This window comes from Pezoporus occidentalis, unplaced genomic scaffold, assembly GCF_034315485.1.
Source record: "Pezoporus occidentalis ecotype Australia unplaced genomic scaffold, CSIRO_AGI_Poc_V1 ctg125, whole genome shotgun sequence".
NCBI classification, from domain to species: domain Eukaryota; kingdom Metazoa; phylum Chordata; class Aves; order Psittaciformes; family Psittacidae; genus Pezoporus; species Pezoporus occidentalis.
The window spans coordinates 1,750,979-1,777,716 of record NW_026913049.1 but is presented as its reverse complement, the minus strand read 5'-3'; the positions used below and the strand labels follow the sequence as shown (position 1 = coordinate 1,777,716).

Genomic DNA, 26,738 nt, shown 5'->3' with positions numbered 1-26,738 from the left:
CATCTTAAAAAATATTTCAGACTGAATGATCGTGCTTTGCTTAAAACAACTGCTACTGTAACTTGATAAATCAAATCTACAGCTGTACAGACTGCATTGGACACACTAGAGTCCTCTTAATGAATATAAGGCATGGCCACATGTGTCTTTAAGATGACTTATGTGTGGATTGCTGCCTTGTTTGCATATACATTCTGCAAGACAACAACTGTGTTTCTTTATTCCCAAGAACAACAGATGCTTAATAATGCTTTAAAAGCTGTTATAAGGAGATCCCCCAAAAGGAAAATACCTATATTAGTAATATTGTTAATTTATCATATAATTCTATATTATAAATGTTAATTGTAATTATCAGTCAACATTATTAATACTGTTAATATAACACTAATTCATATATGGAAGTCTTATGAAAAAGCTTGTACTATCCATGGGAGGCTGAGAGGAGAGAACATTCTTAAACTTTTAGGGATCTGCACATAGCTACATATTTAGTCCACCTGTACTTGAATTACTTATACTATTGACAGCTCAGTGGCAAACCTGGCACTCAAGTCTACTGGAGCTCACTGTTTCAGTGCTGTTAAGTTTCATAATACAAACCACTACAAATATACTGACTTCAAGGTGTTTCTTCTAAAGTAACTTCCACATAGCTTCCAATATAGTGCAATATCACCTCATGTTCTCACAGAGATACTCAGAACAGCAAGGGTTCACAGGCATTCCAGCTAACAGCATTCAGCAGAACTGTCTACATTAATAAGCTATTTTTAAGCTTCCTCTGTCTGCAAGAAGCCTTGTTCACAGGCTTATACTGGACACAGGCTCAGCTTACATGCTTTGAGGATGTTCTTTGAAGCAGCATTCCTCTTTCACTGAACAGAAAACTGGCATCCTAACTTGTGCACTGAAATAGCTTCCTAAAGCTGGGTTTTTGCACATCATGTCTATATACAGCACTATTCAGCCATAATCTTCTGTTTAAGCTAACCTACTTGTAGCACTGGATAACAAACCATGCAAGTAGGGCAGATTGAAGCAGTCATTCCATCAGCAGGGTTTCAGACATAAAAGTTCAAACAAACAAACAGGCACACCAACAAGGAGTGACAAAACTGTTATTTACTAGATATGTTAAACCTGGTGCTTTTAAATTTAACTACTAGCTTTGATCAGTATCAGTCATTGCAAGGATTCATTTCTTTGACACAGTGACAGAACATAGCTACCGACTCTTCTTATACACCAGCAATCTTCTTACAAGATGGTCTAGATGAGGAGAGTACTCTAAATTCTGAGAAACGCTGGCATCTTTTAAGCTGTTTGAACAGTACAGATAACAAACAATGGAAACATCTCAGAAACCGTTTGAAAACTGAAAGAACATACGATAAAAAAAAAGCCTAATTAATACAATGAATTAACTACTGCTTTCAGATGCAGCTCTTGTTTTTTGATGCATCACAATAAACACAGATGTCCTAAAAGACCTTGGAAATTACCTTCAGCTGATGGAATTGATCTAAGGGAAGATGCTGAAGACCTTTTCAGCCCAGAGAGACTGCAAGAACTCTTTTTGGTCAGGTCTGTTGGTGGAGAGGCATTCTCTGGTCCAGTGACAGAAGCTATACTTTGGCAGTCTGACTCCACATCTGTTTTGGTTGCATCCTCCTTTGATGAGGATTCTGGACTTGTAGTCCAGAGGCCTGAACTCTTCTGGCCATTAGAAGAAGCAGGAGAGGCAATCCATGGAATCCCTCCTGATTTCTCCCTGGGCTGCGAGGGTGTGCATTTGGTGGTGCTGTTCTGCTCAGAGGAGTGGGAAGAGAGAGATTCAATGCTGCCCATGGGAGTGCTGTCTGGGCTACTGCTGTAGGAGTCACCTAGGGAGGAGTGAGGGGTGGGAGAGAAAGAAAAATAATTTACATTTTCTAATCATGTGCATTTCTCTCATGCCATCTTTAGCTCCTTGTACCTCACTTGTCACCAAACTCATTAATCTGTGGTTTCAGAGGCAATGAGTCAAGACAAAATACCTATTTAGTTACACTGTTTCTCACATATTCTTATCTTTAACCTGGGAGAGCTGCCTTTCCTGGCTTTTTCTTTACAGCAGATGAACACAGTGGGCTACAGGCTGAACTATCTCACATAGAATTTTGCATTTTAAAAGACTTGCCAGCAATACAGACAATCCTTAGAAAATTCAACATTGTCAAAGCTGCAAGACCTTTGTGGTGAATATCTTGCTGGATTTCCATGCTAAGGCAAATGTTGTGGTTGTTGTCCTACTTACAGTCTTAAATGCATGACTTTATTGCCAGCAGGCACAAGAACTAAGTTTTAGATCAGTTACCAAGCTGCTGAGTATCTCTGCAGTCTCTGTAAGACTAGTCCAAAGTCTGTCTATAGGTGGCCTATTTTCTGTCATCATCCGTTTCCTTTACTTACAATCCCATTCCTTTACTTACAATTTGAATGCTGAACATTTGATGAATTTCTTCAGTTAGATTGGTATTAGAGAAAGTCACCTATGTACACAAGAAAATCTTTGTACTCATCTTGTTTCCAGTAATCTTTTCCAATAAAAAGTAGAAATACCCTAATTTGCTGATGATATAAAGATAGAAACATACATCAGAACTGAGGAAGGACTGGCCTATAATATAGTGATGGCTGAATTATTTTGAAGACTGGATTTAGTCTATTCTAGTCATACACTGGTTTCTAGTAGGACTTTTTCCCAAAAGCTAAGAGAGACACATTTCACAAATTTCACAGGAAGCAGAAAACGTGTATTCTTCAACAACACTGTAGTTATAAGATGTACAGCTGCTTTTCCTCCAAATGTTACAATATCCTTGGCAACAAGTGGTCAGAATCACTCAGAATACTACAGATAAGGTCAGAAATACCAGTGCCTTGCACAATGAGTGGCTTTGACAACAGTAGTGACACTGGTACAGTACTGTGAAATATTCTGTCCTCTTCTAGCCATAATTCTGGTATTCCAGATTAGATTGTCCCTCATCTTGCCCCTTTACAGACCATTAGGCCCTTGAAAATGGAAAGACTGGTTGAAGTCTGAATTTGTCAGATGCATTTTCTATAATTTTCTATCATTCCCTACCATTTGAAACCTGTAGTTCATTTTCTTTTGCCATACAGAATTCCCTAATTTCCTGCAATACAGTTAGATGTCTGTGCTTCATTTAAATGATGACTTTAACCCACCTAGTAGTTCAGAAATTGCTCCTGCCAGAAGCTAAGGCTCTCTCTTGCCTGTCTCCAGCCACACCTAGAGATACTTGGCTGGGAGAATACCTCTGCTTATGCTTCAGCCTTTCAGGCACAACTGAGATCCTAACTGGAACTTGCATAAGCAAGTGCTGAGCTTGAGCTAATAAGCAAAGCACAAGTGGAATGCTCTTTGGTCAGACATAGTTCAAATTAAGCCACCAGCACAGGATGTGTCTGAATGAAGAATCACAGAATTACAGAACGGTTTGGGTTGGAAAGGACCTTAAGATCATCTGGTTCCAACCACCCTGCCATGAACTTGTATACGTTCTGCAAAATGCTGCGCATAAATGCCCCTTTTTTATGCTGGCATTCACTCACTAGTTACACAGTGAAAAACAGTTGAAACTTGTCCAATTTGTCCTCTGGGTAATGTAATTCATGATACCTCTGTAACTTCTTACTCAAGATCCCATGCAATTCACACTGGCAATCAATATGTTGGAAGCTACTGCTCTCATTTAGTATTTGAACTCTCACTGGCAGGAATCATGTACCATAAACATATGGAAATGCAGCACCTGTGCAGGAGTATACTGAGGATACATTTCCTAACATTACAGAATTAAGAATTACAACAGATCCTCAAGAACGGATGCACCTTAACTGTGGATTAATTTACTTTAAGAGTTTTATGTAAATCTCAATAGGGTACCAAGGGACTCAGAAGTTTTTCTGGAAGTCTGTTAGAGTGTAGAACTTTTAACAACTTAATCTTTGCTAAAGTTGTAATACTTCTTACTTGTATAGCCAATAAGTAAAAAAAATGGTGGTCCGCTAGATGAAAATGAATGAAGTGAAACTTTTTAATAGCCACATCTGGATGAAAATGAATAAGCATTCTAAGCAGCAATTAATTATAAACATAATTCCCTGCTGTTAAACAGTAAGCCATATGATATGGTTCACTGTTTCTCCCCAAAACATTAGCGTTTGTTTCGATTCCAGAAAACTCCCCAGGTTTCAGTGGTTTTGGCAACTAGGCAATGGCTGGCTTTGAACCAATGACCAGTTTCATGCATGTGAAAAAGGCCAAATAATGGTCCTGACCTTGACTGAGTTACATTTATTACAGGAGGAGAGCAAAGATTCTATTTACAGTTTCTCAACCTTACTAGTCATCTTACAAGCGAATGAGATTAACTTTGTACAACAAACGTTTGAGTTTCCAAGCAGACTACATTTAGGTTAGAATACAAAGGCTACTCTAAATGACTTTTGAACACTGTATGCAATACAAGGCTTTCCTAAAAGCAAACAGCCTTTCTCATCTGAGAGAAGCAAGGAATGTGGTCACTGAACAGTGTGGCTGTGACTCAAGAGAGGTTAAAAAGCTGATGAAACCCCACCCGTTATTTTTATAATTATTGGAATACAATACCTAATGGATATTACTCAGGAAAGTTAAAGACAAGACATAAAAAGGAAGATAACCAGTCAAGAAGAACAAACTTACTGTCAGGATCTGCAAGACACGGTGTATATCTTCCTTTAGGTTTACGTGGACCTGTGGAGAGACAAATTGCTCTTGTCCTTCTTGAACTCGATCGGGACTGAGGTTGGGGTAGAGGAATATTTGGGTCTGGTGCAGTGTGAAATATCTGCATAATTTAAAAAAAAAAGGGGACAAAATGACATAAACAAAGAGGTACTCTTACACTTGCATTATTAATTCGTTTTCCTTACCACTGTGCCTGAACTTAATCCCGTAATAGTCTCAAACATCAAAAAAGAATAAATTCACAGAATACTAGCTTTGCTCTAATCTCATTTTACAATGCAAAAACCAGAATACTGAGCTGTACTTAAAATTTATACAAGTTATATAAAAGTATTTGTTTAAATCGTTTTATTTTACAGCCTTTCTTAAGAAGTGATTAACAATCTAAATTGGAAAGCACACAATAAATGCTTATAACTTCTGCCCTAGAAGTAATATATTTTTAAAAATATTATAGTTGCATTTTTTATCTGCATTCATGTGAAAGCTTTTGTATGCCATAGAAATGTGTCATAGTCATAACTTATTAGAATCCAGTTTGTATTTCAGAAAACCACTTTATTTTGCGAAAAACTCAAGTTCGATGAGGAACATCTTTATGTTTGGAGCATCTCCTCATTTTTATCTTTTACATACCACTGGTCAATTTTGTGCTTTACTGCTGCAGAAATAACTCATTTTTTTAAGGGTATCTGACTACTGTAGTCTGATACAGGGACACATGAGGTTTTAAAGAACTCTTTGCAGATAAATTTGACAAGCCTGTCAGCAAGAGCAACGCAGAAGGTCCAATAATTTTCTTGATTTTCATTTGTATCATCTGTTCTGCAATATCCAAGACACATGCAGCAGAGACCCTAAAAATCTGTTTGTAAATACTACTGCTGTGGAGGATGACCAAAGAAAAACGTATGGCCAGAAGATATGCAGGTTTTAATTTCAGATCTTTCTCACTTATTCATCCTAGTGTAGACTTTAAACTCTACTGAAAACCTCTTATGGCATTCTGTGGAAGGAAGTGGAATTCTGTGTAATGGAGATGAGGTTTTACAAAGACAGATTGCCTGAATAAGCTACTGAAGGAATAAGAAGTGTCCAATCTCCACAGGACCAAGTGTTGTAGGCTAAATACCATGCAAGGCCAAAATACATCTCCACAAGGATTTCTGGACCCTCTCTCAATAGGGCACTCCCAGAAATGGATGAAGTGAGCAATGAAAAGATACCTCTATGCCATTCACAGAAGTGGAAGAAAGGAAATACACTTCCACGGTAGAAAATACTTTAATGGATGTCTTGAAATGCTCTTGAAGTACATTAATACTGTATTAGGTATTAGTGAGTAGGATATCAATAAAAAAAAATAAATGTCTATAGACAGAGAAACAGAGCAAGGGTGATTTTGATTTTGCAGCCATGGTCTTTGTATTGAATGAGCTTGTAATCTTCTGGAGGAGAAATTCAGTGTTGGAAATCCATAATACATGTATTTTGGAGTTACAGCCAAGGAGGCTATATGTATCATACCAATTCTGAGGAGTCCCTAAGAAATAAAACTGATGATACTAAGCAGTACTGTCAGTACTTACTGACCAACCAGTGCAGGGGAACCTGGTATTGACCAGGAACTACCCCTTAGCTGAGTAATGTAAAATGGAAGAAACACAAATGTTTTTCCCTTTGTTTTGTTAGTCATGTGACAGATAATATACATCGATAAAAGATCCCCAAAATAGAATTTCTTTTGATGATCAAGAGGTCTTGACTGTTCTGCTAAGTTCTGAAATCAAGCAATTAAAATAAAATGAAATAAACCAAAATAAAATAAAATAAAATAAAAATTAAGGAGACTTTTCAGTGAATCTGGTACCTGCAATGGTAGTGACTGAAAGTAAGTTTAAGATTTCACAGATTTTCTCAAGCCCTGAAGCAGTTCTTACTCAATGTTAAAGGAAAGAGTTTGAGATGGACCTTTGCTGTAAATGATCTCTTTGGGGAAAATAAAATAAACAGATGTGCCTTTCTTCAAAGCAGAAGAGGATCTAGAGAGAGTTGAAGGTTCCAGATTATTTAGAAACTTCTAAATCACACAGATATGATGGGCACAAAACCTGTAACTAGGAATAAAAAACCTTACCTAAGATACATTATTTCTTCCTTCAGCTTTTTTACTTTTCATTTAGTATCTAAACTAAGGAAAAATGACACAATGCATGGAAATGTGGGATTCTGCTGGGGATCCATAGTGATGCTGCCTCTGAAAAGAGGAACTGACGATCATTGGGGTTTCATGGTTTTAGGAGGGAGTAGATGTTTACTGTGCACTTGGTGTATTCCCAAATGACAGAAATGGTCTGAAAGACTCTGGCCTGATGCACTCAGGGGAGAATCCATGCATTTACCCAGAGTTAACCTTCATACACTGCTAGCATGAGAGAAATTGAAGTGCTTGGAGGCAATTTATGACCTTCTCATTCTGCTTTTTGATGTAATGACACAGAGAGCTACAGAAAGCAACTGAAGATTCAGAGCAAGTCCTTCAAAGCATGGAAGATTATACCCTGTACCTTGCACAGTGACAAAAGACTTGCCAGGAACACAGACCCATAGCACGGGGTGGGAAGAAGGTATTCTTTCTATCAATGACTTTCTACAAATGCTGTTATTCTTAAGAACTTAATGATGGTAACGAAAATAAGATCTTAGTTCCACTTCACAAAACAGATAATGTCTTTCTACCTTTTCATAATGCTCTATCAGAATTTCAACGACGATATTCTGAAACTTAATGTTCATCATAGCAGCCACGGTTTCTTCTTGGGCTCTCATCAGAGTTGGTCCAAAGATAACACCAAGGTTGGATACAGTCATTAGATTTTGCTGACTGTGTAATGATACCCTTTAAATGAACACAAACAATATGCAATTAAATTGTGCTAAACTGCAATTCCAACAGGCAAAACCCCGTTAATGCTACTTCTTTAACAAGATCCCAAGTTCTCACCTCCCCTTTAAAAAATTTTTTTAAAACTTTTACTTCTACTAGAGTCAGAATATGGTGTAGTACAACAATTATATTTCCACTAAGGCTCCCATACTGCAATAACTTAATAGATAATGAGCACGTCTTTCTGGAGTAAGTGTGTGAGTTCCTGACATAATTGACAGGGAAAAGCAAATATCTTTCGAGGTCTCTACAGAATGATCCAGACCATCTAAAGTTTAGGAGTCTTCGGGTAGGCACCTATCCCTCTCTAATGATTATGCAGGAGCTTAAACACTTGACAGTGGGTTTACTGAAAACACTATGTAGTAGCAGAGGTCAACAATATACATCAGCTTCCATGTAAAGGAACGAAACTTAGTTACTGAAAGCACTGAAGTGCAATAGCATCTCTTTACTAATATCTTGAAAACGTGATCAACGGGGTCAGGGATATCACTGTTTTGGTGGTACAGATTACGTGAGATGATCATAACGACACCTTCTGGCTTTAAAATATAATAACCTTTTACTTCCGTATATTCCGTTATTGCTTACTCTACCTCTTCTGTCATTTTTCTTTTTAACGTAGAGTTCAGAAACTTAGTTTTCCCAATAATATATCAAGTAATAAAATGAAACCCATCAATCAGTAATCCTCAGTGCCCTCTTCTCTCCTTATGAATAAGATTTGCCAAATAAAAAATGTATCATCTTAAATCCTTCAAAATAACTGCCAGTGATTCCCAAGTCACAGCTGCCCTCTTGCCTCATGTCTGAGAAATATCAGGCCAAGTAAAGATTTTATAATTACATTAATGCTTAATTATAGTGAATCTGCTAACAGAATCAGTTATTGAGGCACTTATTCACACTTCTGCTATCACTGTCAAGTAGAGCCTTTCTGGCCATTTACTATATAATTAAAATAACTCTTGTACCATTTAAAATTAAGAAGCAGTAGTATCTATAAGATACTGGAAACTAGCAGGTAGGAGCAAACTATATCTTCTGTTTTCTCTGTAACAGACCTTACGTTTGGCTTAGGTGAGTAAAGGGTGGTGGGAAGACCGTTAGTATTTTAATGGAAACAGAATTTTTAATTACTCAGCTCTAGGCTTGTTAGAAAAATCTAAAAAAAACCCCAAACCCTTTGCAATGTTACTCTGCTTTGTGCTGCACAGTAACTGTTAAGGTCTCTTACACAAACATAGTCTTATAGCATAAAAGAGAAAGCAGTGTTTGTCCTGTGTTTGGGTTTCCTTGGTTACAAATTTGGTAGCTTGTTAATAAAAGGAATGGTGACTTTAATAACATTGTAACCAAAAAGGACTTTTTACAATGCATTTCAAAGACTCAATTTCTTGCAAAAGAGAAAAACCCCATGCCTACAAATGGATTATTTTGAAAGCCAATTTCCCCTGACCTAGTCTTACTGTTGCTGGGCTACTGAATAGACATAGGCCAAGATAATCATGCATTTTAGGTAGCTGTAAGGCATTCATTAAGGTGCAGTTGCTTTCTCCTCAAAATCTCTTTCTTTTGGTAATATCCTCAGTTAATTTTTGATGCTGACAAATTGCAGAATCCTGATTATCCACCTTAGCAAAGTACGGTGTTATTAAATCACACCAAAGAAAAAATATTCTTTAAATTAGACAGGTAATTTGACTAGGAACTTTTAAAAACAAAAAATTAGTTACCTATGTGAAAACAACAACACACTTCCTGTGTCTGTCTAGCTGCTGACTGAGTATATATTCATGCAGATTCACCTCTGCAAGGTGCTTTTCAGGATTTGCTGGTTTTGTTTGGTTGTTTGGTTTTAGTATGACCTACATCCCACATCATCTAGATCATATTTAATTTTGCACAGTGACACAAAAGTCAAGGTAGGCAGAGAGGTAAAGACCTTAAGACATAAACCAAGAAAAAAACACTATTATCCCTATTTTGTAACCCATAGTTATAAGGTATACAGTATTTTCACCTAGACACAAAAGCATACATAAAGAACTGAATAGTTAAAAGAAATACAGGGAAAGGATGCATAATTTGAAACTGTATTTAAAAAAAAAAGAATGAAGAAACAGGAGGCTAGTTTGCTTTGGGTTTTTTTTCCGTATTTTCCCATTTTCATAAATGAGGCACTTCATCTGCCATTTGTTCCTTGAAAAATCTGACACAGTGGTAGGAAAAAGATGAGGAAGGAAGATAACTAATACACTCAAGAGACTAATTTTGAATTCAGTCTCATTAGATTTGCTAGCATAAACACCAGCTGGCAAATTATATACAGAGAAATAAAAAGGGATGAGTTGAACGCTGGAAAGAAAAGAATGGAAAAATTTCAGTATAAAACCATAAGATTACATTTGTTGGAAATGAGAATCACATCAAAGAGAAAATAAGCAAGACTTAGAGAACAATTAAAGAAGGGAATACTGCAGGCATGTTCTTCCCTGGAAATGCATTCGTGATCACATTAGGAAAAAAGAGGACAGGAAAAGAGGTCAAGAAAGAAATGCCTGTCTATAACTGATTCTGCCTACAAATAAGTCAGTTCTACATACACATATTTCTAATTTTGGGGCTTCCAGACTAGCAGCTTTTACAGTAATCATTAATCCCTCGTTAAATGTTTTAACTTCTAGCAAGTTAGCAGTAGATGTTGTAATTTTAACTAATCAAACAACCCTGTGAGTAATGAGAGTTTTGAAACATACTTTCATCTGGTTCTCTGGGTTACCCCACGTACAAGACACAAGGTCTGCCTAACCAGTTTTTGCAATGGAAACACTCAGAGTAGCTCACTATCATGTTAGTTCTTCAGGGGCTAATGACATGAAGGGCCAAATATTATTTTTTAGAGCTAAATTCCTATCAAGGCAGTCTGCAAAGTTCTCAGAGGAAGCAAAACTGCTCCACTGTAGACAGCTTACTGCAGGCTGTGGCTCAAGCTGTGATCAGAAAAGAATTGCTGGGATGTAATGAATGGAATGAAAACAATATGTCTTCTACATATTTCAGTCATGTGGGCCTTATCTGAACAACTGATGCTTCATTATTCACATTCCCAGATCACTGGTAAATGTACAAGTATATAGCACCAGAAAGAATAATACATATTAAAAAGTATTCAACAAATACCAATGAAAACTGACCAACGATTTACTAAAATGTACATGAAAAACATTTGAGGCAGAAACAGAATAAATTATAATGTAAGAATAGTGTGGAATCATAGGTAGTGACATAGAGAGATGTAATAGAATAAAACCGTGTCTTTTTTATCTCACAGCACATGCTAAGGTAATTCAGTGAAGAAAAAAGATCATCAGTTCAAAGAAGTGCAAAATCTTCTCCATCTGACATTTAATTAATACTCACAGAAACTGGTGAAAACCCCCACACGGGGTTTGGACATTTAGGCAGATCAGAAAAGTATAAATAATAATACTTCAAATTAACACTTCCAAATGATACTACAATTCAGAGGAGTTAGGAAAATAAGCTCAAACATGAAGGACAAGTGAATTGTTCTCTGTTTCTGATAAAGTGTGGGACCTTGAGTCAGATTCAAAGCAGTGTTTTCTAACAATCTCAGCATAGTTTTAGATGTTTCTTAAATATAATTAGTGACAATTCCTGTAGTAAGTAGGAATGTGAATGAAAACACTGAGTGGGTTTACTCTATAAACACAGTTGGTCATCTTGGTGATTCTTCATGGTAGGTTGGTTTTTTTTCTGTTTCTTTGGTGAGTATTCTTGAGATATGTTGAGAACAGCATTTTAGAAATTAAATGCAATTTCAAGTGGCATTGTTTCAACACAGAGACTAGTTTAAGCAATACCGACAAATTCAAAACAGAAATAATCACATCTTACAATAATGGCAAAGAGAAAAATAAAAAAGAATTACTTGACCAAGTGCTTGATAAGGATGTCCAGCATCTCTCTGTTCTTCTCTGGTAACTTATGCACAAGTGCATGCACTGCCTCAACTCTGTAGTTCTGATCATCTGACTCTATTAAACAGAAAACAAATATTGTTGATAAATCAGAACATGTGCTAAGATGTGACTACAAATGTCACCAATGCCAATGCATGCTAGTACACACATGCATTATAAGGAGCCAAACAAAATCAGGCTTTAAAATCATGACAACAGTTTGATTATACTTCGTACAACATTCTGAAATTTGTATTTCAAGTAACTTGTCAAAAGCAGTTACCACAAATACTGGAACCAACAAAAGACTAGTAACTGAAGAGATTAAGGGTTAGAAATAATACTACTTTATTTATTACTTTACTTACTAACAGCAACAATGAAATCTTTGTGCAGCTTGAAAGTCATCAGTGGTTCTGAAAGACACCTGGTTGTAAAAAACAATATTAAAAGAACATTTAAAAAGCATTACTCAAAGTCTTTTTAAGTTTTATGGGTGTGATTATGATAGCCCTCAGCATCTGCACAATGTGTATTCACTGATGGTTGGTTACAATTAGCATATAACTTAGTCATGCACATAGTCTGAAAATTTGAATTGAAGCTGGTGTCATCATGTAGGTTAGTAAGGGAAGTTAGACTACGGCACAGAGACTGTTTTCTGGTTTCCATACTGCAGAAGTGTAATAAATACAGCTGCTTAACGTGGTAAGGTAGACTGCAAAAACAATCTTTTGCCCAATGTCCTGGGTTCAGCAGTAGCAGTCACGTTTCTCCTTCTTGGTAGCTGGTGCAGTGCAGTGTTTTGACTTTCGGCCTGGGAACAGAGCTGATAGCGATGTTTTGGTTTGGCCAAGGACTTTGTGAGCCTCATGCTCTGCCAGGGAGGAGGGGAAGCCAGGAGGAAGCAGAGACAGGACACCTGACCCAAACTGACCAAAGAGGTATTCCATACCACAGCACGTCATGCCCAGGATGTAACTGGGAGTTAGCCGGAAGGGCTGGGAGACTGCAGGGTTGGAGGAGGTATCGGTCAGAGCTTGGTCGGGCTGAGGGGGGCGAGTTATCGGTCGGCTGGTGCTGAGGTGTTGTATTCTCTTCCCTTGTTATTTCCTTTATCATTGTTATTATTGGTGGTAGCAGTAGTGATTTGTGTTATACCTTAGTTACTAAACTGTTCTTATCTCAACCCGTGGGAGTTGCATTCTTTTCTATTCTCCTCTCTGTCCCTCCGGGAGCAGGGGGAGGGCAAGAAAGGGGGGGAAGTGAGCGAACGAATTACCTGACTGGGTTTAAACCACAACACCCAAGAAAGGCAAAACCATGATGAAATCTGGGACTGAAATTCTGATCTGGGAGACCTTAGAAGAGTCATCTCTGAAAGGCAGACTGTGAATTGCCTTACTTGCTACTGCTAGCTCATGCAATTTCACAAACACAGTACATACAGTGATTTATGCTTCTGAATATGTATTATAAATGTCTTCAACCAAAGCCAGCCTTTTCTGTGAAGTGTACATTGGCATTCCACTATAAATCCTAGGCATGTTTTCCAGATTGAATAGGGATTTCTAATGCTGCCTTCTGTTACGTAACCTGTTTAGGAAATCTAGATTTTTAGAAGGCATAGAACACCCATCATCTAGATTTGATACTTTTTATTATGTTTCTTTTGAATATTGTAAATTGAGACCCATAACAAAATTCTCTTGGAAGTATCACGATCCTTGAAAATTCTGTCTCATTACCAAAAATCTTCAGAAAAAAATGACAGTGCGCGAGGGACACTGGGACACTGTGTTTGTGAAGACACCAACAGCACAGGATAAAGCCCTGTGCTTTTGCAGAGATTTTTATTCTGCTCCAACAATGATGATATGAAACCTCACGGTACACAGCTTAAGGGTTTCAGAAAAGAAAGATTGAGCACAACATGCTTTGCTGTTAACGTAGAAAATGTTAAATAAAAACATGCAATTAATTAACTTCTGCCAAATTGAGGGCTATATAAGCCATAAGTATCTTAACAAGGCAGAGAGTGTGACAAATTTTAGATTTATTATTACGGGCAATCATGGGGATATTAGGCAAGATAATAATATACTTAATTATTACCATGCTAAAATGTAATATGGTATTAATAAGCAAAAGATCAACGGGCCAGAAAAAGAATACTGAGATTTGTGTAGCTTCACACTTACCTGAGGTAGTTTTTTAGTCCACTGGTTATTGTTTTATTGTCCCAAAGTTCCATATCAATATCCATATCAGGGGGAGATTTAGGGGCTGGTAGAAATTTGAATTGTGATTGTGTTATAGTTTGACTAACACGCTAACTAGAAAAGCGACAAAACAGAAGCTAATAAGTCATTTAGCTCATGTGATTACTTAGTAGCTGGATTAACTACCAACCTGATCAATTTGAATCTTTTAATCTCTGTCAAAGTATTGATAAAAATGCATTTAGCACTCATTTAGCATCTGTAAGGTAACTATATGCGTTATATCAAAGTGTTAAGTAAGCCAAAGCCAACAGAGAATTACTAATTAGCTTAGACATTCAAACACAGGCATCAGAGAGCCCAATTAGCACGGAAAGTGAAAGACTGAAACAACTGTCTATTAAACTGAGCTATGCTGTGTTACAGTACTAAGCTCTGGAACACTTCTGAAATACACCAAATATGCAGCAATAAATAGAAGTTTAAAACTTAACAGAGAACTGTATTTTAGTAGTAATTTGCTCATGTATATCAATGATAACATGCAGAAATCAAGTACTAATGCACACAAGAAACTAGTTAGACGAGTCACTCATTTTAAGAAAGCAAACTCAATTTAGAGGCAGTAAGTGTCAAATTCAGTTCTGAGCACAGCAGTTAAGGCAAAAGGGACCACAGTGCACACACTGCATAACTGATAAACGGTCACATCAGATACTTACAAAATATGGTGTTCATCAGCTTTTGCACCTTGGAGTTTACACCACCTATTCTGTACAGCCCCAGGATTGTAATACCTACATTGGGAAAACAATGAAAATACGGCGATGCCTCCTTTGTGTATGTTTTCAAAACATCTGAATGTATACATGGAAAGTTGTACAATTAAATTCTCGAGTACTGCTTCCCTACTGAATTCTCTTCTGGGTTACTAACGAACGCATTCCACTGAATCCATACCATAGTATACATTATCCATAACTTTACATGAATAGAAAGTCATTTAGAAATGACCCAATATCCATAAGGAGATAGCTGGGAAAAGTGAAAAATGGAAAAAAAAAAAAAGCAGTCCTAAAACACATTACATGTCGACAAATTTATTTTACCTAGACTTCAGTGGAATTACTATGTGCCTGCATGGGCTTAGACCATGATCCCTTCCAATTAAGATCTGATTGACATTTATAGGAGAAATGACTGTACCCAAAATAAAAACATACACTGTATACTGCTGCAACAGTGCAGTTGAAAATGTAAATATTCTGCATAGATCCAGTGCAAAATGGAGACAGACAAGTCCCAATTTACTCATAAGTTTCAATTGCTGGGGGTTAATAGCACAGGTACTAATAAAGTTTAAAGTCTAACGTTCACAACACAGTATTTCAGTATTCCACTGATAATTTTACTATTTTTAACTGCCTTTTAAAATCAGCAGGATTTAAGTCTTCCCTCTTCCCCACTTCAAGTCTTATCATTTAAAAACTGTTCACTTTTCCTTTGAAAACAAAATTCCAAAGTCTGATCTCACATAACATAGGTGTTTTGTTTTGAAACCCCCCAAGAAAAACTCGCAAGCTCTGAGTCAGCAGTGACTCAAAAACTATATAACATTATTACCTGAGAAACTGAATTCCTGTTGAGCTCAGTGTCGCATAAAGAGACCACCCAGTTTTTGGATTAGAAGAGAGCTGCATTGTGACAGTCCAGTGCATGGACAGAGAAAGGTTACCTCTTTTTATGACATAAAAGCCATACCTCTTCATTTGGAAGGGGATAATTAAAAACCTGCTGTGAGTTGTAAGACATCACTTCATCATTACAGTGATTATTGTTCTGTTTTCCTGCTACCAAAAAATGAGTGCCTAAACATTTTTAAAAAAGAGATAAACCATGTGCAAAAAGAGTGAATAAAATGATGGGAATTATGTTTTGCAAAGAAACGTGCCAGCAGAGAGTACTGATGGCACTTTTTGGCCTTCTGTTTTCATGCCAACAACCAAAGTTGGGAGCTGAGGCTCCCTACAGTATTACCATGAGAAAGCACAGCTCAGTGCACACAAATTAAAGATGTGTGCAACTGTGTATTAAGGTGTCTAAACAACATGAAATTACAGAAAATGTTTAAAACTCCCACTTAAACAGTATGTTAAAACTGTTGTTGGAACTTCTGGCAACATTTTAAAGTGCAAAGAACTCAAATAACATGAAAAGTACAAAACAAATGAAAGACACATTCTAAAGCAAGGCTATAAAACATGTAGAATTAATCAAAGCAATATTTACGAAAAAATACCCATAATAATCTAATACATATTTAATACACACCTCTTGTTTCTACAGCATGAATGCATTTCCTCACAAAGTTGAAACCTGCTTCATTTAAGAACACTATAAAAAGAAAAAAAGGTAATTATTTTCTTATGTATGAATACACAATTCTCAGTGTTTAGCTTCACATGTTAGTCAGGAAGGACTGATACGCATTTATCCATGAGATTATGATACTTATTCTGCAACAGTATTCTCATAGATAAAACCTTTCCACTCAAAACTCCAACTTTCAAATCATTAGAGGATCATTGCAAGAAGCATATTATACTGTCTTGTTCAGAAATCAGTAGATTGTCTACACATATATGTTTGTGTCAATATATTAATATGTTAATAACATATATGTGATAATATGATACTAATGTGCACTTGTAGCCCATAAAGCCAACTGTATGCTAGGCTTCACCACCAGCAGTGTGACCAGCAGGTTGAGGAAAGCGGTCCTAGCCCTCTCCTTCAAACTCATGAGACCTCCCTGAGTACTGAGCCCAGCTCTGGAGCCCCCAACACAAGAGGGACATGAAAAGCAAGTCCAGAGGATGCCACGAAGAGGATAAGGTGGCTAAAGCACCTCTACTATGAAGACAGGCTGAGAGGTTTGGGGTTGTTCAGCCTTGAGAAGGCTCTAGTAGACTTAACTGCAGTCTTTCAGTACCTAAAAGGTGCCTGCAAGAATGCTGAAGGGCCTTTAAAACACATGTAGGTTTAGAACAAGCGGGAACAGCTTTAAACTGAAAGAGAGTAGATTTAAATTAAATATTAAGAAGAAATACTTCACTGCAAGGGTGGTGAGACACTGGTACAGATTGCCAGAGAAGCTGTGGATGCCCCATCCCTGAAAGTGTTCAAGGCCAGGTTGGACAGGAACAACCTGTTCTAGTGTGAGGCATCCTTGCCCATGGCAGGGGGGTTGGAACTAGATGAGCTTTAAGGTCCCTGAGAACCCAAACCATTCTGAATCTAATACAAGTACACACATAAATCTCATAGTATCTTTCAGTACCCTCATTTTATTACTCAGTGTATATGTAAGAGGTGCATATAGACCTAAAGCCCAAAAGATGTGATGGGCTGAGCCCAGTTGTATGAGGTACAACAAGGCAGTGCCAGGTCCTGCACTAGGTCACAACAACCCCACGCAATGCTACAGGCTTGTGGAAGAGTGGCTGGAAAGTTGCTCAGCATAACAGGACCTGGGCCTGTTGGTCAACAGCAGCTGAACATGAGCCAGCTTGTGTCCAGGCAGCCAAGAAGGCTGACAGTATCCTGCCTTGTATGAGAAATAATGTGGCCAGCAGGACTAGGGAAGTGACTGTCCCCCTGTACTGGGCACCAGTGAGGCTGCATGTTGACTCCTATGTTCAGTTATGGGCTTCTCACTGTAAGAGATACATTGAGGTGCTGAATGTGTCCCAAGAATGGCAACAAAGCTGGTGAAGGGTCTGGAGCACAAGTCTGATAAGGATCAGTTGGGGGAACTGGGGTTGTTTAGCCTGAAGAAAAGGAGGCTCAGGGGAGATCTTATCACTCTTCTACAACTACCTGAAAGGAGGTTGTAGTGAAGCGGGCGTTGGTCTCTTGACACAAGTAACAAGCAATAGGAAAAGAGAAAATGGTCTCAAATTGTACTAAGGGAGGTTTAGATTGTGTATTAGGAAATGTCTTCACCAAAAAGGTTGTCAAGCACTGCAACAGTGTGCTCAGGAGTCACCATCCCTGGAGGGATTTAAAAGACATGTAGATGTCTTTTAGTCTTACTAAACCATGCAATTTGCAGACATCGTTTAGTAGACTTGGTAGTGCTAGGTTTACAGCTGGACTTGTTCTTTTCCAACCTAAATGATTCTATTATTCTATATAAGGATATTATTTCAACATAATGGCATGCTTTTTCATTTAGAAATATAGACTACTGATAGAAACTTTCTACAGATTTGTAAAATATACTGTAGCTTCAAAGCCAATCAAATTTTCTTCCAATTTATGTTTGATAGTAACACAAAAGTTGAAGGTTTTTTCACAGTTTACATAGCTTAGGATGTGCTTTTACGTAACCCAATCATGTAATACAACAAACAGTTATTTCATAGCAATAGAATGAAAATGTAAAATAATTAATCTCTCACACACGTTATGCAGAAACCTGGACATTACAGAAATCTACCAATATTTGGTAACTATGTAAGTAAAGAACTTACTTTCTTCCTTCTTGCTAATAATGGCTGGCAGGGTGTAGATCTGTAGACAGAAAAAAAAGCAGCAAGTCAATATTTGTGCTGTAAATTCTTTACTGCCAGGTTTGTTGGTAGTTGCAACAAGCTGTGAATTAGCTTGCCTCTAGGGAAATGCCAGCCTTGCCTTTCATCTTCTCCTGATATTGAAACCCCTAGCACTCACCCAGGTTAAAGGTCCTGTGATAGGACAATCATCTAAAATGTGTTAGAAGTCAGATTTGCAGACTCCCAAATAGTCTAAAACTCAGTACAAGTACTGATCTAATTTCTGTACCGTTTCAGTCAAGCAAGGCGCTTGTAGAAACAATTTTCTGTCTCCTAAAAGCAATCAACCATTTTTTCCCCCCCTTTGATACAGGTCTGACATCACCCTCATTCAGTGACTATTTTAAGAGCACACTAATAATGGGAAGAAATTTGACTGTCTCTTAGTAGCTTTCAACACAGTTTTATGCTCTCCGCAGCGCCTTTCAAGATGGTGCTAATTGTTTACTCCATGACACTGCCCAAAAGTGTCTTTACCAGGGCAGAAACTACTGGTTCACAAATGTTATCTGAACCATCAATCATATTAGGCAACATGCTATCCTGTTAAACATTGAATATCCCAACATAAAATATTTAAAGGCTTAAATTCACTAAGAGTCCTTCTTTTCTATCTACCATAACTCTACTTGCAATAGTGTCTCACAAAGAACAGAACTGAATTTGCCTATGAATAGGCATACTAGCTTCTTTCTTTAATAGGTGTGCCACAAAACTGTTAAAGGCAAAGAAAATGAAAAAAATATCCTTACTGGTTCCTTTCCATCCATAGCTTCGAGCCAAAGTTTTCGGTTAGATTCCGAAAAAGCCTGCAGTGTGATGATTCCAGGTCTGTCAAAAACATACACTGATGTTACTGATTTCTTTTTCTCAAACAGTATCCAAAGTCAGAATCCAAATACATATTGACATGAAGTGAATACATGTAAGACAGAGAGAAGTCAGAGAAAGATGAAAGCTTCTGACACAACAAATAACTTCGAGGTAGATTTAAGAACAGGTCTGTTTTTTAAAAGTTTGGTACTGCAACATGTAATTTTAGATGCTTAGTCTCCAGCGCTACAACCCTCTAATAGGTATGAGGTACCTCCATATTGCAAGATGAGTTATACACTTGCAAATGGGATCCCATACAACCAATTTTTTACTGGGGAGGCGCTCAGGGTGGAAACAACATCAAGTCTTGAATTTAAAATTAGTTCAAATGTAATCATTATCACAGTCTTTCTGAATCTTCAGTATTCCAGTACTGTGTTTATATAAACTGGCTCACATTCTTAGTCATTACTGACATCAGTAATGGCCACTGCATTTTCTCAGGGGAAACTCGTTCTATCAACGTAACATTCAGAAGAGATGAATGTTGTCCTTGTATGTGAACTCCCACCAAATATTTCTAGGTATTTCATTGTCTATTTACCTTGCTGACTTGTACAAAAAGTCAGTACTTCCCTGCTGAATACCAAATTAATTATAAGAGTGAACTTTCCACCAGCCTGTGAAAGTCAGATCCTTACAATAATGACCTAGTAACTTTGTACTGTATTCCTGTTTTAACCTTCTGTCCAAGTTTCCAGAATGCCCATAACTTACAGGCCATGCAGATATAATCAATCAGAATGTTCAGAATGAGTAAGTAACATGTAAGAAGTGCCTGTAACTGTCTCTTTGATGAGAACTTGAAGAACTGCAGATGGAACTAATTTTTCTGTGTAGTTTTTTTGAACTGTGTATGTTCTAATAGAGTAAGGAAGACAGAAGGGACAACACTAACTCGTGAATACATTACAATGGTATCACCACAGATGTGTCTAACAAATGCAATTCTACATCAAAAGAAACAACTACCAATTTCAAATATAACCTGTCAATCCAAGCTTAGGAGGTTTCAAGTGATCAATTAGTCTCAATATTTGTTCATATCAAATTTCTACTTCTTAAACCTGAACTCACTCAGAAATCTATTCTAGCAAAATAATGTATTATATTTGAAAGCACCAAAGTAGCCTCAAAATTATCATATAAATACAGCAGTTCTGAATGGAACTTAAAATGACAGCAGCAGTCACAAGATATTTCTTAAGAAAACGACTACAAAAGTCAGTCTATTTACCATATTTTAAGGGAAAAATTAATTCAATATTTCTTTTTATTCCCAAGCTTGGAAAAAATATGTTTACAAAGTTCTGTGTACACATACTTCAAATACAGAAAAGCTGCTTTAATCTACTTTTTATAATATCCAGGAATAAGTGAAAAATAAACTAACCAATGTGCAGAAGTAATTTTCAAATAAGAAAAATTATGTGCTATCATACATTTCTGAAGGAAATATATTGGCACAGAATATGCTTATTAAGCATTTATAAAAATACATCTGATCTGTTCTTAAAAGAGGGTAGTCAGCTGTGATACAGGTGATACTAGAATTCATCTTGTATCCGCATGCAAACATAATGTACGTCAGACAACACATTCTATGTAGTAGATTTTGTTAGAAAATAGGTTTGAACAAGTAAGAACCAAGTCCTGAGAGCCTAATTTGTCTGTATACAGGCCTATTGAGAAATGTGTTCCTATTACAGGAGTAATTATTAGATATTGGTTACAAGTGTTTCGATTTTTAATTATATTCAATTTGTTAAAACAATGAAAAAAGAATCAAACCTCTCAAATACTTCAATATCGAAACAGAAACGTTTGTCAATTGAATCTGTCTTTCTCCTGATGCAAGATTTTAGCTTGAATATTTCTGGTGAGCTTGTAACGAGGCCATTCTATAAAATAAAACAAAATAGGCACAGACAGTATGCTGATACACCTTGGCTTCACATCTTAAATTTAACTGTATGAACTGTCCAAAGAACATGTCTTAAAATAGGGATTAAAATTATTTAGGAACATATACAATAACTTTTCTGTATATAAAGTAAGACTACAGTTAACAGCTTTCTGACACATACTTGTTATTTAATCACTGTATTTCAGAAAACTCCCTAAATTCAAACTTTACAAACATCTGTATATCTAATATGATTATATGTTACATGTTAGAATGAGTATTATTACAGTAATCAAATGCTGAAACAGGTTGTCCACAGAGGTGGCCATAAGGGTTTCCATCCTTGGAGATATCTAAAACCTGACTGGACACAGGCCTTGATAACATGCTTTGGTTGACCCTGCACTGAGATTAGACTAGGTGATCTACAGACCTCCTTTCCAAACATCATCCATTCTATGATTCTGTGCAAACATGATTTGATTTCTTATGCATTTGGTACCACCACATTAGAGAATTTATTCTGCAGTTTATGTATAATTTAAAATAAATATTTTTATTTAAATACTTTATTTGTCTACACTATAAAAGACATGCACTGTTTCATGCATGAAAACAGCCTTATACTATGCTCACATTTTTTCTTTTAACAATTCCTGGATGCTTAACATAAAAGATGGAATATACAGTTCATGTATGTGCAACTCACCACTTTTCCACCAGATTTTGTTTCAGCTATACTCATTGTAAATGTTTTTGTTCCTTTATCGTAAGTGCAGTAATGTTTTACCCATGTAAATCCAAGAGGTCCTAGATTGAAGAGAGATAGTATTAAAAATAATTATTTTGGCATTTTATAGCTATTTTAGTTGGAGTTAGAGAAATAAAACATAACAGCATCCACATGTAGCCTATAAAAATCAAAAACTCCCCTAATTTTTTAATTTGGACATGTTATTCAGGTATAATTTTCAGATACTGCAGCTTTATAAGGTTGGCCAACAACGTTACAGCAGACTGATTTTCTTTGGCAACTGGAAGGGTAACAGCATTATACTAGTGTAAACAGGCAGGGGACAGGAAAGTTCCTGAGGACTTTTCTGCCTAGGAAATACAGCTGAAGATTTTATCATCCCAAGTAAAGCATGAGGATTCAGTATTACATCTTTTCTCTGAGGGAAACCTCCACAGAATTGGATGAAGTCTTGAAGTCAGAGTGCATTTACCTTTACTTTCAGCGTTCTTGTCAAGGCTAACAAATGCTTTTGGTAGTTATCAGAAGAAGGCTATTCTGTTACCTTAAAAGAGTGCGTAAAATGGCACTGTCTCAGAGGCAGATTTAATCTTACGTAGAGTTTTGCTCAGGCGCTGCTGTAAACCTGTAGTGAATCTGAACACACATTAAGCTCAATGCTATTTTAAATTTCATCTATAGCCTAGGTTAGATACAGCTATTTATAGTGTGCTCTTTTCTGTGAGGACATGAAGTAAATCCTCCCAACATTTCCATAATTCTCTCCACATTCTAGACCTAAAATTAAGATATCACACAATTTTCTGGAAAAAAAAATATGTTTAATGTAGCACACAGAGAACAAGATAAGCTCCCAGATTCTTACAGACACATCTGGAGGGCTAGTGCACTGCAGAGCACAGGATAATTCAGGTTTTTGCAGTGTGACTGCTCCACCTTGGGTCATACCATGAAGGAAAAGATTGTCTTTCCTCTTGGACAGCATTACACTTCAGAGGTTGGCATTCAAATACGTCCCTTCTCTGCAGAGCCATCACAAAGGTAGGTGCCAAGGCAAATGACACACCCATATATATGTGTATATGTATAATGCAAATTCAAAATAGGAAAGGACTGGATTATATTTTCAACCCACATTTGATTTTCCAATTTCAATGGGAGTTACTCATGGCAAAAATATGATACTGATTTTTTTTCAAATTACAGTATACTAGATCTTTTAATTCTTTTTAAAATTAAAGAGCTCTAAGTAAGAAACCAACAACCAAGTATTTCAATTTATTTTTTTTAACTTAAACAGTTCGATAAAAAGGAGAGGTTTTTAAAACTGAGTAGTTTTGCTATAGATACAATGCCATTGCCTTCTAAATGCAGATTTCCATAAAGGTGTACACAACATTGTACTGGTCATGCAAATCAGATGCCTGGCAATCCAGAAATGCAGATGTGGAAATTTACACGGTCTGTTATGCTGATTAGGAGAAAGCTCTCCGATCACCAGCATTCTGCAGGAAGGTCATGCCGGGAATTGAAAAGTCAACTGGTTACCCACCCGCAGGTTCTGTTCCTATATTTTAACTTATTTTCACTTAGGAAAACAATATATATAATTACTCTGAATCAATTTTTCCTCTCATGGTGTTTCATTAACTCTTTTAGCATATATAAGAAAGATGAGCACACTCAAAGAGGGTTTAGATGCATTTAGTCACCTGTTTTTCGTTAAAAAATTGTAGCTGACACCTGTGTTGTAGCTTTATGTCCATTACTCATGACTCTCCACCTGAATGAAAACAATTCATAGCCTACTGCCATTTTTTACTTTTAAACATATTTACTATCATACAGATCAGTAACAAATACACACAGGATTTACTCTCCAGAATAGCAAACATTTAACGCAGTTGCCCATAATTTGACAAGAGTCTATAGAATGATGGTTGTAGGAAAGTAAACTGGCACAACAAGGAAATTTATAGCTAGTGTCTTCCCTACTGACACAGAGATTATAGGCCCTGTTACCCTTACTCCAAAATAAATAAATGAACAAATTTATTTTCAGTAAGAGGATGTCAAGTTGGCCTCTCACTATTTAATGAAGCACAGCATGTGCTCAATGCTCCACTCCTTTTCTGCCTCCCCCATTAGCAGAGCTTAGTGTAATTTCCACTTAAAACAGGTTCCTTTTATCATTATTACTCAATTAAAAGGCCTTTTTAAAACTTTCAGTGCTACCGAAGGTAACTATGATAAGCAGTGAGGTTTCTTTCTTTAAGCTCACATCTGGAATAAAGATTAATTTAGTTATTTGAGAAATCAATTATTTATGGCTCCATGTAGTCTCTTCAATTATCATCTAAAATGGGAGCACTGAAGAAGAGATCCTCAAAACTGAGAAAAAGCGGGATCAAGTCTGACATAAGAATTCTATATCCAGATGCCTTCCATTTATTTTTAGATTGAGAAATCAGGTGCAAAGTTGTATTTAGTATTTTTGCATAAATGTGAAACTTGCACAAGCATGTACACACTATCTCAAAATACTGCTATATACTTTTCTAGTGTCAGGATGATTTCCACAGCAACTAGAAAAATGAATAAATATATAAATCTGGGCACCCCATGCAATAATAACTCTTACTCAGGATTTTGCATGATACTTCATGTGATGTATAGTTTCAAATTCTCTCATTTGACTTTTCACATATTTCCTGGTTCTGTTTTTATTCATAACATGATGTATTGTTAGGCTTTTCCAAGTAGTTTCAGACACTTAGGACAACTTTAGTTCTGATCCTTCATTTAGTTCGTCACTTCATTCTCATGTCTCATGAACTGTATAAAACACAGGCATATTTGCAGCTATTTTGAAGCTGCCAGACTGTATTTAGAAAATTTTTCTACTTCTTACACTTCTGTTTTCCATTATGTGCATGTTCATTCATTCTTAAGGTGGCTGGGTTAGTGGAGACCCCTGGTACAAGGAGAAGTTGCTCTTGCTGGGTGAACATAGGTCCTGTTCAGGCAGAGAAAGTACAGGAGACAGCAGGGTTTGACAGATAAAGACAAAGCAGAGTGCTGGGAGCTTGCAGTTCCTGCAGCAAAGCGTGGGGCAGCCAGCCAGAGCAGAGCTTCCTACCATCCTCTAGGGTGGGCAATAGCAGGCACCTACCCACAAAGCCCCAGGGGGCAGAGGCTGAGTTGCTTACAAGTGATTTGATCCCCATTCCATCTGACCATAGCTACTCTGACTTTTCGAAAAGTCACTTATTTTTCTTTTGAACTTCTCAATCATTTGGAAAGGAGCCAGAACAGGAGTCTGCAGACATTCAAACTTGTTGCTTTGTCCGGCTAACTAGACCATTTTCTTGCCCTCACCTTTGATGCTGTGCCTTTCAAATTCAGTTAAAAAGTACATCTGTTATACTCACGTTTCTCCTGCACATACAGATAGCCTTCCATTGTCCATTGACTTGGTGGTCTGTAATCCTGGTTGGCTGATTTCATTCTCTGCATGAGTCTCTCCACTTCCTGCCTAGTGCTTTCAAAGTTATTCCGGGTCTAACACCAAGAAAAGGAAACAAACATAAAAACATGTTATCTCATGAAAGTACTAATAATGCCAAGGAGACTGGTTTGGAGACCAACAGAAGTATTTACGAGAGACATAAAGAAAAAAAAAAGGCAATAAAGAATAATACCCTTCATTGCTCTAGAAGCATAGGAATAACATAGTAATGCAGAATTCAACTGAAGCACACAACTGTAATGCAAATATAGTTGAGAACAGTAACATTCCTCCTTCTGCAGGTCACTAAACTCAGAAAGGAGGTCATTTTATATCGTTAGGTATGCTTACACACTAAGGATACAGACAGACAGGCAAAGACAGACACCAGTCTTATAGCATAACCCCAAACCTGAAGTAGTGAGTCCCACTGAACCACTTGAAGTACACTGCATAAAACACTGATCTGGGGTCAATGCCAGGCTAATGTCCCTAAACAGCTGTGCTTTCTCCACATGTAGAAAAGACAAATGTACTGTGTATCTGTATCTGCAGTAATACCACAGCTGCTGATAACTCAGAATAGGCAGGTTACTGTCATGAACATTTTTTCACATGGCTATACAAACGCAACAATTAATTATAACATAAACACACTAGGAAAGAAAGAGGTCACAAGTGACCGAACTGTGCCAAAAGCATGAAAATACTGTGTCTGTCCTAAATATCACATGTGTAACCAGGCAAAGAATTACGTACAAAGTTGGGTTATTCATATTTGCTAATATCTATATGCGTGGACATGGAGATTTTTCCTAATGAATTCAGTGAGGCCAGGGTTTCCCCTCCACATACCTAGCATGGTATAGTGGAGGAGAACTGTTAAGAGGTGTCACAGGTTTGATAATACACATTAAATCTTCTTCCTGAAGAGAAAAATTTTTACTATAGGGGATGATAAAATTCTTCTCTGAATTGTTCACATTGTACCCTTAGAGTGAAATATTAGGTCAGACCAAACTTAAGAGAAGGCATTTTGAGACCTGCAAGAGGGATATGCCATTGAAGGGAAGAATGTCCCCATTTTGAGAACTTACCTCTGTCTAGTAAGTTTTT

General features: G+C 37.0%; 1 protein-coding gene across 2 annotated transcripts in view; it reads right to left on the bottom strand.

The window, feature by feature from the left end:
* ARHGAP42 (Rho GTPase activating protein 42) overlaps positions 1-26,738 on the bottom strand; it is a 153,654-nt gene that overhangs the window by 10,611 nt on the left and 116,305 nt on the right. For both annotated transcript variants that reach the window (XM_062607757.1, XM_062607756.1), the window contains exons 8-20: positions 25,546-25,675; positions 22,070-22,170; positions 21,246-21,355; positions 19,331-19,409; positions 18,498-18,537; positions 16,294-16,356; positions 14,685-14,759; positions 13,942-14,026; positions 12,109-12,167; positions 11,710-11,815; positions 7,544-7,703; positions 4,760-4,904; positions 1,506-1,886 (exon numbers count right to left, since the gene is read on the bottom strand). In XM_062607757.1, the coding sequence (XP_062463741.1) occupies positions 1,506-1,886; positions 4,760-4,904; positions 7,544-7,703; positions 11,710-11,815; positions 12,109-12,167; positions 13,942-14,026; positions 14,685-14,759; positions 16,294-16,356; positions 18,498-18,537; positions 19,331-19,409; positions 21,246-21,355; positions 22,070-22,170; positions 25,546-25,675 (1,534 nt within the window). The remainder of the gene's footprint in view (positions 1-1,505; positions 1,887-4,759; positions 4,905-7,543; positions 7,704-11,709; positions 11,816-12,108; positions 12,168-13,941; positions 14,027-14,684; positions 14,760-16,293; positions 16,357-18,497; positions 18,538-19,330; positions 19,410-21,245; positions 21,356-22,069; positions 22,171-25,545; positions 25,676-26,738) is intronic.